General features: G+C 48.6%; 1 protein-coding gene across 9 annotated transcripts in view; it reads left to right on the top strand.

Moving 5' to 3' along the window:
* Nucleotides 1–18,289, top strand: part of DLGAP4 (DLG associated protein 4) — a 179,694-nt gene that overhangs the window by 148,299 nt on the left and 13,106 nt on the right. For 6 of the 9 annotated variants that reach the window (XM_080683322.1, XM_080683325.1, XM_080683323.1 and 3 more), the window contains 3 exons: nt 11,559–11,920; nt 14,580–14,668; nt 15,199–15,617. In XM_080683322.1, coding sequence (XP_080539448.1) covers nt 11,559–11,920; nt 14,580–14,668; nt 15,199–15,617 — 870 coding nt within the window. Of the gene's footprint in view, nt 1–11,558; nt 11,921–14,257; nt 14,338–14,579; nt 14,669–15,198; nt 15,618–18,289 lie in introns of all 9 variants that reach the window. The other 3 variants (XM_080683324.1, XM_080683328.1, XM_080683327.1) reach the window with 1 other exon arrangement.

Raw genomic sequence — 18,289 nt, 5'->3', positions numbered from 1 at the left:
TGCCTAGTGTATGGTTTCCCCTCTGTAAATAAGCACTTGTCATAATGGGATGGATTTGAAACTTCTCCCCATGTGGATTGCCCTCTTCTCATCAGGCTCCAATTTGGCAATGTCCATTTTCCAGAATCACCAACAGTACCCACATTATCCAGAGTTTAGTGGAGGCTGCCCCATCCCTGGTCCTGCACCTTTTTCTGTAGTGCGGTCTCAGACCATGTGTCTGTGGTCAGCGAGAGTTGCAAAGGCATTTTTCCACACATGCTGCCTTCTTTTGTAATTGTCTTACTTGGGGTTCCAAACCCAGGATTTAGTATAAGCTCTGAGGATGAGACCCTGTCCCTTCCTTTGTATCTGTCCCCAGTCCTGGCACCAAGGCACTCAACATTGCCTGTGTTGACCTGAACTGAACTCATGGTTTTCCCCATTCAATTCTGTACTGTTCATTTCATCCCATCTCTGCCCAGGGTTCTTGGCTCCTGATTCTGTCACCCGATATGCCACCTGTCACTCTAGACACAGTGAATGAGCCTGTTAACACCATCTTTCTATTCTGGGATACGCTTGGTCATTCAGAATGATGAAAGGAGCCAGCAATCAGGGTGTGCAGGATCTGGCAGTGTCTGGCTTTGCACACTGGACACAGGGGCCTGTGACAGCTTGTAAAAAGCCAGGCTTTTGTGATCCATCACCAGGGTTTGACACCAGCCCTCCAGAAGTGAGGGTGGTTTTATGAGGCTCTTCTAAATAGTACTTCCCAAACTAGGCTCCTGGAACCATAGGGCTTTTGAAAGGCAGCAACAAGGTCCACATGGTAGAACCAGTATGTTAAAAGCCAAATCTTGCATTCTCACTCCCCAACCCCCTTCCCACTACCTCACTAGTTCAGACAGGGGCTGTATACGTCAAGTTTTGCATTAGACTGGAGCCATAGCAGCCAGTAGTAACTCTGGCCGTCTTCTCCAATTCATCAGCACACTACTAGTAGTTATAGCTGTAATGTATGAGAAAAATCATGATTCAATAACCACAGCTTAGAAACTTCCATCTCTTAAGCTTGGACCCCCAGGGTTGGTGGTAATAAGGTGTCCTGGGGGGTAGGGCAGGGGCCCCTGAGCAGATGGGTCTCTAAGGATAAATAAGATGATGGTTGTGGCAGATTCCAACACAAAATGGGCGAGGGATAAATGTTGCCTGGCAGGTTGCAGTAGTAGTGATTTTTGAGAAACAGAATGCTATTTGGGGACTTCTGGTCAGGAGCTAGAGAGGGCAGGGCTCTCAAGGGCCTTCCTGACCTCTGAAGTCAGGCTGGGAACCTGAAAGCAACTTCCTTCCTCACTGGGGGGGCACAGGGCGCAGACAGGGAACACTCAGAACCCCAGGCAAGGGTCCCGGCTCTGCCACCTGATCCTCAGGGATTTGCCTTTCAGATCCTGGGTTTTCTTGTTTGTACTATGAGGAGGTCAAATTAATCTAATAGATCTCAAAATACCATGTAATCATTCTGTATGGATTTAAAAAGGAAAATGGTGCTGCTCCCAGGGACCTGGAGTACGTGGGAGTTAAAAATCCTTCCCCAGGCCCTTTGAGGGCTTCCAGAACCTGGCTTGAAAATCACTGGAATTACAATCTCCTAGGACAGTGGTCGGCAAACTGCGGCTCATGAGCCACATGCGGCTCTTTGGCCCCTTGAGTGTGGCTCTTCCACAAAATACCACGGCCTGGGCGAGTCTATTTTGAAGAAGTGGCGTTAGAAGAAGTTTAAGTTTAAAAAATTTGGCTCTCAAAAGAAATTTCAATCGTTGTACTGTTGATATTTGGCTCTGTTGACTAATGAGTTTGCCGACCACTGTCCTAGGTGACTGGAAATCCATGTCAGGGGTTTTGGTGTTTCTGGTGAGAAGATGTCTGGAACCACACATCTGAGGAAGGGGCAATGGGCAGCCAACGTCACAGGCAGGACCAGGCACTTTTCTCTTCCATGTGCTCAGGTTCTGGTCCGGGGGGTACCAGGCCTCTGCCCCCATGGCCAGCAGAGACAGAGGCTTCCATCATCTAACTCATTCAGAGAAAATCACCAAACCCAGGGATAGGGGTCCATAGTAGCCCTGACTAGAGAACTGGCCTGGCCAAGAACTCAACCAGATCCTGCTAGGTAGCACCTAACTCTAGCCCTGGGCAGTGTGATGAAGTAGTAGCTAACAGCGGCTGGCTCTGAATCAGAAAGACTGAGCTCAAATCCTTTTTTGTGACGTTAGGCTAGTCACTTCTCTTTGAGCCCCACTTTTCTCCTCTTTGAAATGGAAGTGATAAGCCTAGTAAAGAGTTGGTGAGCTAATATAATTAAATCACTTAATGCAAGGTCAGTTCATTAATTAAAGCACTTAATTCAAGGTCAGTTCATGGCCAGTCCTCAGTCAGGAATAATGCTCTGAAGCTTGTGAAGTCTTTTGATGAGCAGCTCCCCATCCTCTTGAGAACCACCTGACCTAAATGAACTGTAGGGTTCATGTGGGGAGCATTGTTTAATCCCTTCCTATAGCCCCTATGGCTTGAATATGTCAGGACAAAAACCCTCACACCCTTGACCCCAACTGGGGTGTGAACAATGCTTCTGAAGAGCAGCTGACTCTAGGGTCAGAATGTGGCCCTGGCAACCTAGCAGGTCCCTCTTGGGCAGCTGCTCCAGGCCCATGGGGGATGGTCATCTGTGCTCCAGATGGGGCTCTCCTGCCACCTATGTCCTAGTGCCAAGAGCCTGAAACCAGACCTGACCTGCCAACCAGAAGGGGCTTTCTCTGCTTTAACCCAGCTGGACTTGGACACCACCAGAAGTGCCTCCTGACTGCCTCAATTTCAAGGTTCCCAAGGGTCTCCTGCCTTTCCAAGGAAGAGGCTCTTATAGACAGGCTTTCTGGGAGCAGGGGGAGAGGGGCTAGACTAGAGCCTCAGAAGGAGCAAGAAGGTCTGAGGGCAGCTGCTCTAGCAGTCACAAGTTGTGTGCCACAGGCTATGGTAGGTGACAAGCATGGACCTGCACAATATTTTTAAAACTTTGAATTAACTAACTCCATTTTAAAATTCAGAGGTTTATTTTTGTAAGTCCAAAATTCTGGCTTTTTGCACACATTTAGTAGCTCTAACGATGCTGGACCCACATCTCTACATGGCAGCTTTGGGCCAGAAGGGGTTAGATGCCTGGTCTCCTGTAGACATTTAAACTGTGACCTCCATCCAAGGCCAGTCCACTTAGCTTACAGCTGGGGAAACTAAGGCTCAGAAAGGATCAGGCTCTGTGTCAGGTAGTCAGATACACAGCCCACCATGGCCAGTGTTGAGTTTAGAACCTTGCAGTGTGGCCTCACAAAGCAGTTTTGTACATTGCCACTCATCTATAAAACATCAGTGATAAATATCTCCCCTCCTAGGCCTGTGTCTGGAGTAAAGTAGCACCTGGCCCAGGACTCACTCAGTAATGATGCTTTTAAATCTGTACATATGATATGCCTTGCCTGGAAAATGTTGCTGGAAGCACTGCTTACTTTCTATTTCTGCCACCTTTCAGAAATGGTTATTTTTCAAACAACTTCTGATGCTCAGTGGTTAGGATTTGTTCGCCGGGACTGACCAGCAGACCCTGAGCGACGGATGATTACTCTGACACAGGTTTGCTGTGAAAGAGAGGGCTACAGGACTGCCTGACTAGAGGAACCAGAAAGCCCTGTTCGCCTGCCTCTTCAGGCTTTTATTGTAACAGCAGTTTGGGATAAAATTTATCTTTTAGATACAAGCAGTAGGGTAAGTAATCTTGGGAGGACACATGCGTCTGTAGTGTCCTTTAAGCAAGGACATCTAAAGATTAAGCCTAAAGATTCCAGTAAATACCCAAGGGTTTGTCTGCATGTATACAGACTTGTTTGGAAAGGCCAAGGAATAATTAGGGGCATTCACCTTCAGCCAACTCCCCTTGGTTAGAATTTCCTCCTTACAAACTTTCCAACCAAGTCTCGTGCTTCTCTACATTTGTTGAGTTCTCATTCTCACAGTATCACTGCCCAACTTTAAGAAGAATTGCTCAAGGCTCTACCTCCCACCAGATAGTGTGTGTGTGTATCTATAAGTGTGTTGGGTGCTGACCTCAAGGGAGTTCAAAGCCTGAGCCAACTTAAGAGTCAAATGTAAATCATTCCGTTTCCCTGAGTCTCATTTTACCCAACTGTCAAATAAGGATTTGTTCATTCATTCAATAAATACTGAGCCCAGCAATATATTGGGCCTGGTGCTAAGAAGGCATCCTAATTTTAGGTGATAGTTAAGGTCTCCAAGGGTGGGGACCTGTATTAAGATACTCAGGATCCCTATCTGGTAGGCAAGAGAGGCAAAAGACAAGTGAACCAATCAGTTGATCAGTACTTGAGTAAAACAAACAGGATTCTCAGAGAAAGCATAACAGTTTTAGATATGGTGGTCAGCGAGCCCCTCATTTGAGTATATGACATCTGAGCTGAGACTTGAAATCAGGATGAGAATAAGCAACATAGAGACAGACACACACACAGTCTGGTAGGAGGGAGAGTTGAGCAACTCTACTTAAAGTTGGGCATGAGAATGAGAGCTCAACAAACCCTAAGCACTGAGCATCATAAGTTATTTGAAAAACAACCATTTCTGAAAGGTGGCAGAGAGAAAATAAGCATGCAATAAAGGGGGGCGGGGGTAGTAATTACTACAAACAGAGAATAACAGGTACAGAGGTCCTGAGGTAGGTGCGTGTTTGGAGTGTTTGAGGAATAGCAAGAGGCTGGTGAGGCTGGAATGGAATGAGCGAAGGGAAAGTGCAGGAACTGATGCTGGAGAAGGAGGGCAGGGGTCAGTTCCTATTGTAGGCTGAGGTAGGCAATATGGAGTCTCTTCTTCATGAAGTAGAAAGCCTCTGAAAAGCTTTAGAAAGGGGAGGAAGCAATTCAATTTGTATTTTTAAAAATTCCTCTGACTGCTGTTTGGAGAGTGATTATGGGTGGGTTGGGCCACAAGCAAAGCAATGAGGCCAGGGGGTAGAAAGTGGAAGCCTAGACCAGTCTGGTGGGGATGATGTACTCTTGTCTGGGAGGAGGAGGAAGAGGGAGTGCGAATTCCCAGGCTTCTGAATTATGTAACTGAGTGCACGGTGTCCCTCTTGGAGAGCAAGGCCAGTGTGGGGGAGGAGAGGATTCAGATTCATGCTGGACGTGCTTGGCTTGCCATGGCCTTAGTACTTCACCCAGAGCTGCCTAGTGCACTGGGCTATTGAAATAGGAAGTGATAACACCCTCCCAGCTACTGTCAGGTCGCATGCTGTAAAATCCTCTTGACTGCAGGCTAGTTTAGGGGGACTTTATGAGGGATTCTGGGTGCAGAAGAAAGATGCCTCTGTTTTCATTGCCCAGATGGCTCCAGGAAGCCACGGGCCTCGTCTGAGAGGAGGCAACCCTCTCAGGCCTCCTTGCCTCTGTTCCTATTTTCCCTTCACCAGCTAAGTTATCTAACCTCCACTTTGCCAAGCTGTGCCCTGCTCAAATCTGTCTTCCTGTATCTTGGGCTACGCTGCCCTGCTCCTTTGCTCAGAGAGGATCCCCTTGCCTGAAAGCACTGCCTTTCCTTGTCACTCAGTGTCTCTCCTTCCAGACCTAGTCAACCTTAATGTCTTCCAAACAGGCTGTCGCAAGGAGTGATCATTCTTTCCTTCATCCAGAAACCATGGTAACAGGAGTTAACAGGGACCCACACCATGATTACAAAGCATCATCATCATATCTGTCATCTTCTTGGCTCCTACTGACTCACAGCATATTGGATATCTCACCCCATTTGCTGAGTGAAACAGTTAACATACCCAAGGCTGCTGCCTCCATGTGACCCTCACTTGAGTTAATGCAATGGATGGGGTATAAGGTAGTGGTCAGCCTTCAGGCAACCTGGGTTCAAGCCCCAGCCCCAACATTGCCAAGGCTGGGAGATGAGCCAGGGCCAGTTGCTCCACTTCTCTGAACCTCACCTTAAAGTGGGGTAATAACAGACCTGCCTCTCACTTATACCCATTTGGAGGATTCACTTGGCCAAAGTACAGTCATTTCTCATTATTCATGGTAGTTATGTTCATAAAGTCTCAGAAACAGAGATAGCAAATATTGAACCATTGCTCCTAGGGGAAATGTAGGGACCTGAAAGCCTTGATTTTCATCCACCAATCGACATGTAACCTTGTTTTGTGTGTTTCTGTTTAAAGGCATTTGTTTAACGTGTTGTTGATTTATTAACATTAAACTCAGCCAACAACACTATAACTCATGCCTGAACAAAGCTTATCTACTACACATATTTTCTCCATAAGGCACATCACAGCCTTCTTCTACTTAGGAACACTAGACAGCACTTCAGCACTACCCTTGGGGGATGGGGGCATTTTAAACAGAAATCACCAAAAAAAAAAAAAAAAGGCACAAAAATGTGAACAACACAGCACTAAAGAGACCAGAAAAAGAACATTTGCTTATAACTTTAAGCTAAGCTAACTGTTAAGGCACAGTGAGGGATGTAACTTCCAGACTGACACAGTGGGAAAGTGGGGGTCACATGGGCTGCCAACAGGAAAGTGGCTCTGAGAAGGCAGTCTGTCCCTGATCCTGACCTAGCTAATTGAATTCTCTCCCAGCTTCCCCTGCTTTGGGGGAAGAAGCAAAGGGAAAGAGGAAGGAATTTGAGGATGGATGGGAGTCTTCAGTTCTGTTTGTACCATATACAAATGAGTTGCTGGATTTAGCTGTGTGGTTTGACAGGTTATGCAGTGAGAGAGGGCATGTGATCTTATAGGTCCTCAGCCTTCCTCTAAAAAGCCTATTCCTAAGGTTGGCAGAGGCAGCAAAAAGAGTTTAGGGCGTTCTAGCTCTGAGTCTAGCTCTGTCCCTTCATGTGGGGCCTTGAGTGGGCCCCATTGCCTCTTCTGTAAAGCCTGCTGTCATGGCTCCCACAGTCTGTGGTCCCCTGCATCCGTTCCTATTCTAGACCTCTTATTCAGTCCCCTGCCCAGCTTGGCCCCCTGGGAACCAGCAAGCACAAGGGCTATACTGGGCCTCAGGACTACTAGTAAGTCCATCTTGGCCTCCAAGGCACGTGCAGGCGACTAGCTTCCTGGGTTTGCTGTGTCCTCCAGATCTCTCAAGAGATGGAGTCATAGCCACTCTTCTGAACGTCTGAAGCTCTGTTTAGCCATCTTATACACCTTAACATTAAAAAACGCAGAAATTTATTCTGACATAATAAATAGGGTTTGCTGGATAAAATATTGGGGCAGAGGCAGAAATGAGACAAACGGACTCATTAGAAGAAGCAAGGACTTGTACAATGTGGGGCAGGAAGTCTGGGCTGGATGTCTATGGCCAGGACAGGCAGCATGGAGGAGGCATCACACACTGGCTTCTATCTGAACCTTGGCATGAGGGGTTGGCATGGCCACGATGGGGGCAGGGAAGCATGTGGCTCCTGGGAGTGGAGGTTCAGTGTACACATGCTGCTGTGGCTCAGCAATGCTTCACTCAGGATCTTTGAAAATACGCACAAGGACCAGCTGGAGGAGATGGTCACACTGGAGGGATGCTCACCTCTAGGCTTCCAAGGCAAATCTGAAAGTCTTCCAGAGTGAATGGACAAAGAGTTGGACCTATGTGCCAAAGAGTTAATTGCGGCACATACAATGTCTCCCTAGAACAGGAAGGGCCACAGTCACAGTCTGGCCAAGTCCAACATCTTGGGTCTCTGGGGCACTTGCTTCCCTCTAAAGCTTAATTGGCAAATGTTGGTTGTGCACTTTCTGGGCTGGACACTGGTCCACTGACACACACAGGACACACTCTCAGTTGGAATCATGGCCACAGCCCTGAGTGCGCCAGCTGATCCACAAAGAGAGGAAAGGCGCAGACTCTGCCTGAGCCAGAAAGAACCGAGGGTGAAGAACTGATTGAAGTATGATAATCAGAAAGGACATGAAAAAGAATTCTGGCAGAAACAAGTGCATGTGCAAAGGCTTGGGTGCATGAAGAGTGAGGTGTGTTTGGGAAAGTGCATTTGGCTCTCTGATGCTGCAAGAAGCATGCTGGGGAGTGGGAGGACGGGAGATGAAACTGCACAGATAGGTGAGTAGGACCAGACCAAAATGGTCCAAATTTGGGAGGGAGTTAGAACCTTGGATACTAAAGTGTTGGGAGCTTTCACTATGACTAAATAACTGTGACTTTGGGAACCGGGTGCGGGGTTTGTATCAATGATGAGATTAATTTTATTATCAAATAGATATTGAGAGCATTCTATACTTGAAGTATTACCGTTGGCCTGAGATACGACCTGCTGTGCCAAGACAGACAAGAGTTCCCCCAACCGTTCCAGGCCTATAACCATCAAGCAGATCCCTAAATGAGCTAAGACAAATGTGATAGGTGCACTGATGGAGATCCTGAGTGATATGAGAGTAGAGGGCAATCAAAGGAGGCCTCTCTGAGGATGTGACATTTGAAACGTGAGGAGGTGAGAGCAGCTTTCCAGGCAGAAAGAACAACATGTATAAAGTTGGGAAGAAGTGTAATGGGTATGAAAAACACAGAGTGGCTGGAGTGTGATGTTGGAAGGGGCTGGGGAGGCGATGGCCTGTGTAACTAACATTTCACACATGTGAAATGAGAGGTGGCATATGCAGTTAGGTCCCATCCCCTTGCCCTGGGGAGGACAGTGCTCAGAGTCAAGGGATGTCTACCACCCAGGGAGCCCATGAGGCCCCGAAATCCTCTTATAGTCACACTGCCTATCTGGCTGGGACCTGTGCCCCAGGAGACAGAGAATCCAAGATAAGTTCACTTTTCCTCTTATCGCATCTGGCCATCTGGCCTGGCCTCTCTTCTGAGTGGCTGCCTCAGCCAGGGCTCAGGGCCTCTGAGAATACATCAGAAGGACTCTGGGCCTAGACAACCCTGAGAGTGGGATTAAAAAGTTAGTCCTCATTCAGTCCAGACCCCAGACGGTGGGCAACCCCATTGTCTCTTGGAGTTGGGGGGGGGGTTTGCCGCCCTCTTCCACAGATTCCCTAAACACAAATCAATTCCTAAAATCCTCAGTGAGTCCTGGCTTCAGCACTCTGCTCTCAGTGTCCAGTTCTTAGGGGAAACTGCCCCTCAGCTGATCAGAGAACCATCCCATCCTCCCTACCAGTGGCTGGGGAGTGGTAAAATTTGACTCGCACCGCTATAGCAGAAACCAGTAGGAGCCATGCCAGCCCTGGGCCTCTCTGAGCCTTAACCCCTGTGATACAGCCTGTGTAATCACTGTGCATGTATTTAGTCTTTTGTAATTTCATTACATGTGCAAGTTCATGTATCCACAGTCAAGATACAACAGTTCCATCAATTAACACACACAAGGATTCCTCTTGTCACCTTCTTATAACCACACTTACATCCTCACCTCTTGTCCATCACCCTCTCCCCCTAGCCTCCTCACCACCACCAACTCGTTCCCCATCTCTATAATTAGGTGATTTCAAGAATTTTTAAATATGCTTTTATTGATTTCAGAGAGGAAGGGAGAGGGGAAAAGAGATAGAAACATCAATGATGAGAAAGAATCATTGATCGGCTGCCTTCTGCACACCCCACACTGGGGATCGAGCCTGCAACACAGGCATGTCCCTGACTGGGAGTCGAACCATGACTTCCTGGTTCATAGGTTGATACTCAACCACTGAGCCAGGCGATTTCAAGAATTTTTTAAATGAAAGTATACAGTATGTAACTTTCTGAGATTGCTTTTTTCACTCGGCATTATTCACTTGTTGCTTATATCAATAGTTCATTTATTTTTAATGCTGAGTAGCATTCCATAGTCTGGATGTACCAGTTCCTTACTGTTATTCACCCACTGAAGGACATCTAGGTTGTTTCCAGTTTTTGGTGATTACAAATAAAGCTGCCATGAACATTTAGGTTTTTGTGAACGCTTTATCATTCTATGGAATAAATGTCCAAGAGTAAATTGCTGAGTGGTATGGTAATTGCATGCTTAGTTTTAAAAGAAACTGCCAAACCATTTTCCAGGGTGATTATATCTCATTTTACATTTCCACTAGCAGTATGTGTGATTCAGTTTTTCTGCATCGTCGCAAGCATTTGGTGTTGTCACTGTTTTTTATTTTAGCCATTCTGTTAGATTTGTTTAGTGATCATCCATAGTGACAGATGGAGAGATTCTGTGTCTTGTCCATAGCCCCTGTGGCCCCTAGGCCTCGTTTTGTGGGTTTCCATTGGGCCTTCGCCCTCTCCATAATTGGTAGCTCCTTGAAGTCAGGCTTAACCTCACTCATCTGGCTCCTGCTTCCAGCCTGGCCTGGACCCATGGAGAGGCTTGTTCCAGTCCTCATGGGAAAAAGGCAGTTGGAGTTAAGATGCTGAGAAAAACCACTGGATCTGACTCAGCCCCTCACAGCAAGTAGCTCCTGCTGTTTGAAAAGCACCTTCCAGCCCGGCCAGTCTGGCTCAGACCGCTGAACCAAGAGGTCTCCCATTCTATTCCTGATTAGGGCACGTGCTCAGGTTACAGGTTCGATCCCCAGTAGGGGGCGTGCAGGAGGCAGCTGACTGATGTTTCTCATAGGTGCTTCAATCTCTCTATCCCTCTCCCTCTCTCAAAAATACAAACACATTTAAAAAGAAGAAAAGCACCTTCCATTTCAGGCAAAAAGTTCAGCATTAAGAAGCCATCTGTAGGCCTTTGGTGTTTTGTGCCCCTGCTGTGAGCCAGCCCTAGGACACACTGGGAATGGGATTCAAAGATTACATCAACTCCCACTCATGGCAGGTCCTGGTTCCCTGAATCTTGGTGGAGAACAGGGAGTCAGACCAGATGTGATCGTGTCTTGAAGGGAGGCAGACTAGTGTATAGGTTTTCACATAAGAAGAGGAGGTGGGATGGAAATGGCAAGATGGGGAAAAGGTTAGCTGGGCCCTGAGGGATGTGTTGGTCTTTGCTCAGGCATAGATGGGGCATCCAAGTAGAGAGAACAGGGGTAGAGGGAAGGTAGGAGTAGAAGGAAAGGAGTAGTAGCAGGGAGCAGTAGGTCTCTCAGTGAGCCTGAGGAAAGCAAGGTTAACCATTCCTCAGCTGTCCTGACCTTCACTCTGTTGTCACTGCCTCCCCTGTCAGGCTCTGTCACAACCTCTGGCACCATGAATTTCACCTCCTAGCCCATTCCACAGCTAGATAATACCGTTGTGTGTGACTGTGAGGTGGAGGGTATCTTTGGTCCAAGTTGGCTTCCCCCACTAGACTTGGCCTGGGTGCCTAGCATGAGGGTGGCCAGAGTCTATGTCTGTCTTGGTCATTGCTATGTCTAATCCTCATTCTCCTGCTCCAGAAATCCTTGCTGAGGGAACTGCTGAGGCCAGGGCAAGGGCCAGGTCAGGTAGGGCTTCAGACTTGAAAGGGGCTTAAGAGAGTTGGGGGGGTCTCACCTTGTCCCTTGCCCTCCTCTCATCCATCTGCAGGTTCATCATGCCTAGTAGCGTATAAGAAGACCCCACCACCGGTCCCTCCACGTACCACATCAAAGCCGTTCATCTCAGTCACGGTCCAGAGCAGTACTGAGTCCGCCCAGGATACCTACCTGGACAGCCAGGACCACAAGAGTGAGGTGACGAGCCAGTCAGGCCTGAGCAACTCGTCGGACAGCCTGGACAGCAGTACTCGACCACCCAGTGTGACACGGGGTGGAGTCACCTCAGCCTCTGAGGCCCCAGAACCACCCCCAAAATATGCAGCTCTGAAGAGTGAACAAGGGACACTGACCAGCTCCGAATCCCATCCTGAGGCCATCCCCAAAAGGAAACTGTCGTCTATAGGAATACAAGTAGGGGCCCCTTTTGCACTCTGTGTCCTCAACTCGCTCTGTGCACCTGTCTGCGTGTAATTACATCTGGTGAAGGCCCACTACGTCTCCTGGGTGAAAGTGGTTTATCTGTGTATTTGGGGGGATCTAGTCACAAGTGGCCAAATCAAATTCCACCCTTAACCATACCTTCCTTGAGTTTGCCCACACGTGCTGCAAAGTCTGCAACCGTGGGTACCTGTCCTTGCTCCTCCAATGGGTCATCCCAGTGAATGTAGTTGCTCCTCCAATGGGTCATCCCAGTGAATGTAGTTACACTCAGCCAGTCATCTCCTGTCCACTGTTTGTCCACTGTCTGTCTGTCCACTCCACCTTTTGCCCTGCCAGCCAATGCGTGGGAGGCGGGACTGGCCTAACAGTTCTCTAATCCAAGGTCAACTCGGGTGCGGAGGCCACAGTCCCACTTGGCAGTGGGAACAGCGTGGAGCGTAGACACGGATGGGCCAGGGGCCCAGGACCCAGGGCCCTTGAGCCACAGGGGTTACTCAAGGGGAACTTTGCCCAGAGCCCTCTTGGACCTTGGGGACAGGTAGGTGGCTCAAGGCACCAGGCCCACATCAGATTGAGAAGTGTGATGCCATTCTAGATGCCTCCTTCCATGGGAAGGGTCCAGGAATATACAGCTTTCTAGGACCAAGTGGCCAGAGCCAGGTCTGCTCACTGGCTCACTGATCTGCTCACTAGAAGCCCAACTCACTGTGCACCCTTGGCCATGATGACACACAGCAGGGCAGGGTGCACTAGCTTCCCCTCCACTGCTTCACTGCACCTCCTACATGCACCTAGTATCAGTAATCTGTTTCTATTAGCAGAGCTGGGAAAAGTTGGGCCCTGCCTTGCAGTTTTCAAGAGTTGCTCTAAATCCAGATTGAGAGGATTCTCCTTGCCCTGGCTATACCTCCAGACTAAAGTGGAGCACACTCGTCAGAAAAGGAAGGCAGATACAGTGGGCCAAGAGCTTGAGGAGGTGGGACTCCCCCCCCACAACCTCCCACCCCAGGGGACAGTCAAGAAGGTGAAGGTGGTGTGCATTGTGGCTTAGGGTTGGAAGGGATCTCCCTTTTCCCAGCTGCCCCTGAGCAGGGACATGGCCAAGTAAAAGACAAAGCACTAGAATGCCGAAGGAACGTGGTACACAAAGGGGAACTGAATGGACCAAACAAGGCTCACTGAGCAATTTCTTGCACTTGCCTGAAATTTTTCCCCCAAGAGGCAGCTCTGGACTTAAGTTTCTCCGCATATATAAGGAGAGAGTTGGCCAGGAGACACTCCTGTTTTCTGGGCTCCTTCATGAGGGATCCAGCCCCTGCCCTGCACAGTGCTCCAGGAGGGATTCCCAGGAACACAGAAAGTAGCCTCATCTCTGACCATTAGTCCTGACCGCCCAGAGTCTTTGAGAAGCCCCCGCCCTCTCCTGGCCAAACCAGATGCTCTCACCTTTCTGGAAGGTCTGAAGGAGAGTTAGGCTCATCCTTGATTCCTTTATCCAGAAGTACACACAGGGATAAAGACTGTAGTTCTTGGGCCCATCCTGGGCTTCCCCTTCCCAGATTCACCTCTACCCCCATTCCATGCTCTTGTCCAGTGATGCTGCATTTCCTGAGCTTGCTTTTGCTGAAGGAGAAATGTGGCCACATCCCCATGGTGAGAAGGAGCCTGGTACTCAGTCCCCTGCCCCAGAAAGCCTCCCTGGCCCCTGCTTCTTCCATAAAGCCAAGAGACTGGAGAGTCCCCAATTTCCCAGGATAGCCTGGCAACCCTTGTCCCACTCCTTTTGTGCCTCAAGCCCTGGGTCAAGTGTGGGTTCTCCCTCCTTCATGACAATCATGGAAGGGCTGGCCTGGCTACTCCATGGCCACACACCTTTGTCCCAGAAAAGAAAGGCAGGCCTAGGGCATCATCGTTGCTGTGTTTACTTCTACTTTACAGGAGTGCTAGCTTTGCACTTGGCCCTGGCCCTTCCTACTGCTTCCCAGGTAGACCAGTGCTGAAGGTAACCTCAGCCAAGTATGAGTGAGGCCCAGGAATGGCATCTCATAGAGTCCAGGGACCTTGCCATCTTTCCCATTGGTGCCCATTTTCAAACCCAGAACTGCTGTCCAAGGTTTGCCCCTAGTACAGGTACCTTCAGCCTGTCCTTCAGCTGCAGGGTTGAGGTACTGAACACTGTTGCCTCGAGACAGCCCCATCTTCAACTACACCAGATAACGGCTGTGGCTTTGTGTGTGTGTGTGTGTGTGTTTTCTTTCTCTTTCGTCGTCCTTTTTCTCTCTCTCTCTCTTTCTGATGCGTGTAAAGGAGAGGACTAGAAGGAACGGTTCCCACCTCTCGGAGGACAACGGACCCAAAGCGATCGATGTGATGGCACCCTCCTCAGAGTAGGGAAAGCCAGTCATCTCCACCCCATCCCACCTCCTGCCCGCCTCCGCGCGAATGAGCAGTGCCCGGCTTAACCTGGTCCGGCCTTGGGCCCACGTGCAGTGTCCGCATGCCTCGTGTTCGTCTGTCCAAATGTCCGTTTGCGTCGTCCCACTAATGTGAATTTCAGCATCAAGTGTGGTGTTTGTTTTTTATTTTTGTCTTTGTCTCCGTGCCGTTGCTGTCCTTGTCCTTCAATAAGGTTGACTGCATTCAGCCAGTGCCAAAAGAGGAGCCCAGTCTCGCTACCAAATTCCAGTCCATCGGGGTTCAGGTAGAGGACGACTGGCGGTAAGTCGTATGGAGGTGATGGCTGCTTCTCCCCTCTCCTCTTCCTCCCTCTGCTCTCACCTCCCCTGTGCCTTCTCCTCCTGCTCTCCCTAAACCACTTCTCTTTGCTGAATTTCTAATAACCAAGCTGGGTTTGGGGTGTGGGCTGTGGCCCAGGAATGGGAGGCCGGGCAGGCAGGTGGGTGGGCAAATGAGCAGTTGCTCTGTGAGATGAATCAGCCCACAGGGGGCCACGGCTGGGCTGATACGTGAGCTACCCTAATGTTGGTGGTCTTCCTGGCCCCACTGCAGCAAACAGACAACCTTATGACCTTGTCCGTGTGTGTATATGCGTGTGGGTGTGGGCGGGGCCAGGGCTGAGCAGAGAATGAGACGGGGGCTGTGGGACCTGCTTCAGGCGCATGGTGAGCAGATGATGCATCCGTTTCTCTGTCTCCCTTGTGTCCCGGTTGGGGTGGCCTCTGATCTCTGGCCCTCTTGGTGACTCTCATCTCTTCCTGTCCCCACCCCACTCCACCCCCCACCCACAGAATCAGCGCCCCCTCTCACAGCATGTCCTCCCGACGGGACACCGACTCAGATACCCAGGATGCCAATGACTCGAGCTGTAAGTCATCTGAGAGAAGCCTCCCAGACTGTACCCCACACCCCAACTCAAACTCCATCAGCATCGATGCCGGCCCTCGGCAGGCGCCCAAGATTGCCCAGATCAAGCGCAACCTCTCCTATGGAGACAACAGCGACCCTGCCCTAGAGGCATCGTCACTTCCCCCACCTGACCCCTGGCTTGAGACCTCCTCCAGCTCCCCGGCAGAGCCAACACAGTCAGGGGCCTGCCGCCGAGATGGCTACTGGTTCTTGAAGCTACTGCAGGCAGAAACAGAGCGGCTGGAAGGCTGGTGCTGTCAGATGGACAAGGAGACCAAAGAGAACAACCTCTCTGAAGAAGGTAGGTGCTGTAAGGACATTGTCCTGGGGTAAGGGGAGAAGGGATGGACAGCTAGTTCTCCAGCTTCTAACCAGACGGCCTCAAGCCTCCTAGTGGGAAGGGTCCTTCAGGTTCTCTTCTTGCATCAGTTGTGAGCTCATCGCTTATTTTCATTGTTTTTTGCCCATCTATCCATCTACCTAGCCACATCTTTTTCCAGAAAAGACTTATGGCCATAGCTGCCAGTTGAGTAGGCTGTGGAGTCAGCCACACCTGGGTTTGAATCCTAGCTCTTTCCTTACTAGTGAAGTGACCTTGTTCAGGTTACTCTGAGCCTCGGTTTCCTTATGTTATGTAGAGCTAATCCTACTCTCTAGCTGCATAAGCACATTGTGAGGATTGAATGTAAAGGACCCAAGAAAGTGCTGCTGTACCATAATTATGCCTTCCGCAGCTCTGTATTGAGTACCTACTGTCTGCCAAGCACAAAGGATCTGTGGGTCTCAACAGGATTTGAGAAACTATGAATCAGTGAGACAAAAGTCATCTACTTTCCACATGTTTCTATCTATACCAGCCGTGGGCAAACTACGGCCCACAGGCCGGATCCAGCCCGTTCGGCTGTTCTATCCGGCCCACGGAGCCGAAAGAGCGGAGGGTTCTCTTGCTCTCCCCTCCGCTCCTTTACTTTGAATTTATATTAGTTCACACAAACACTCCATCCATGCTTTTGTTCCGGCCTTCCGGTCCAGTTTAAGAACCCATTGTGGCCCTCGAGTCAAAAAGTTTGCCCACCCCTGATATACCATGCCTATTTCTAAATATTCCCCTGAGAAATTAGTTGAAGAAAACTAGAACTATGTAGGGAGCCTAAATTCACAGGTGGTTGATATATAGGAGAGTGGTTTGGAGGCAGGCTCCTGTGGGATGCTCCAGGCCACAGTGCCAGGAACCACACCTGTATTGACCTGGTTCAGCCAAGGCTCCAGTCCTCAGCCCCTTCCGCAGAAAGTCCTAGAAGACTAAGTCTGCAGGGTATCCACAGGGTCGGAGCCAGCATCTCACTGACCCCTGATGGGATGGGGCCTGAAGAGGCACTCTCGGATGACTCAGAGGAGTGCTTCAGAGTCACAGTTTTCACTGTCCTCTAGGTCAGTTCCCATCTTTTTTCTTTTTTTTTTAACTAAAGCATTAGCATTCTTTAATGTTTGTATTGATTTTTAGAAAGAGAGGGAGAGAGAGAGAGAGATAAAAACATCGATGAGAGAGAAACATCGATCGGCTGCCACCAGCACGCCCCCCAACTGGGGGTCCAGCCCGCAAGTCGGGCATGTGTCCTGACTGGGAATTGAACCCATGACCTCTTGGTTGAGCCACATCAGCTGGGTCAGTTCCCCACTGTGTGTATGCAGGGAACTGTTGTGAGATATATACCTATTACTTTTTACAATAGTATTTTAAAAATTGGAAAGGAGGCAAGGATCAGTGAGAGCTAAAAGGCTAAAAGCCATCCAACCCACTGCCCTACCTTAGCCTTATCCACTGTCAGCCTCATCAGCTGCATAGTCTTGGTTTATATTTACCTTCACATTTCTTTTTTTAATGTGATTACCTTTTATTTCAACTCTAAAATTCACTATCATTATATATTGATTTTCTGCTATAATAGATGAGCATTTAGCTCTGTCACCTCCATCTCCTGTCCTACCCTCCATATATTTCATCAGAGTTTTGGGTTAAATAACAACCAATATTTCTGTTTACTATGAGCATGTAAATATTGGTCACTGCAGAGCCAAATAATAGATTATGGTTTATTTTCTTTTTTTAAATTTTTAAAAATATATTTATTGATTTCAGAGAGGAAGGGAGAGGGAGAGATAGAAACATCAATGATGAGAGAGAATCATTGATCGGTTGCCTCCTGCATGCTCCACACTGGGGATCGAGCCCGCAACCCAGGCATGTGCCTTTGGCTGGAATCGAACCTGGGACCCTTCAGTCCGCAGACGGACGCTCTATCCACTGAGCCAAACCGGCTAGGGCTATTTATTTTTCTTACACATTTTGTTTTTCTTAGAATGAATAGTTGCCCCATCTTTCTTATATACTTTACTTTCTAAACTCTTTATTTGTAATTTTTTCACATGCTCCACCAGATCTGCCAACCCTCCAGATGTGCACACATGATTTCCTGTTTTCCCTGCTGCCCTCTTCTATCCTCTGATCTGGCCAGGCTGCTTTCTGGGACTGCTGCCTAGCTGCTGTCCAGTGACTTCCCTTTTGGTCTTGGGACTGCCCTTGGCCACTTTCCCATGATGGACACCATGCTTTTTGGACCACATGTTCTTTTGCTTTCTTGACATCAATCAGTCCCTCATCTTACTAGAGCACACCTTCAACTGGAGGTAAATTTTTGGAAACTGCCATGTCTTTAATTCAGACCTCACACAGTTTGCTGGGTGTAGAGTTGAAAGTAATAAATAAAAATTATACATAAATGTACTTATCTATATGTATATAAAATTTATATATATAAATAAAGTAGAAAATAGTTTTCCCTCAGAATCTTAAGGGCTGTATGTAATGTGTTAGCTTTCATTATTTGTTATGAAAAGTTTGGTGCCATTCCAATTCTCAGTCCTTTGTATTTTTTATCTTGGAAGCTATTAGGACCTTCACTTTATTTATCT

This window comes from Plecotus auritus (genome assembly GCF_963455305.1).
Source record: "Plecotus auritus genome assembly, chromosome: 8".
Taxonomy (NCBI): Eukaryota; Metazoa; Chordata; class Mammalia; order Chiroptera; family Vespertilionidae; genus Plecotus; species Plecotus auritus.
Note: the sequence above shows the minus strand (reverse complement) of the source record. Positions and strands in the feature narration are given on the sequence as shown.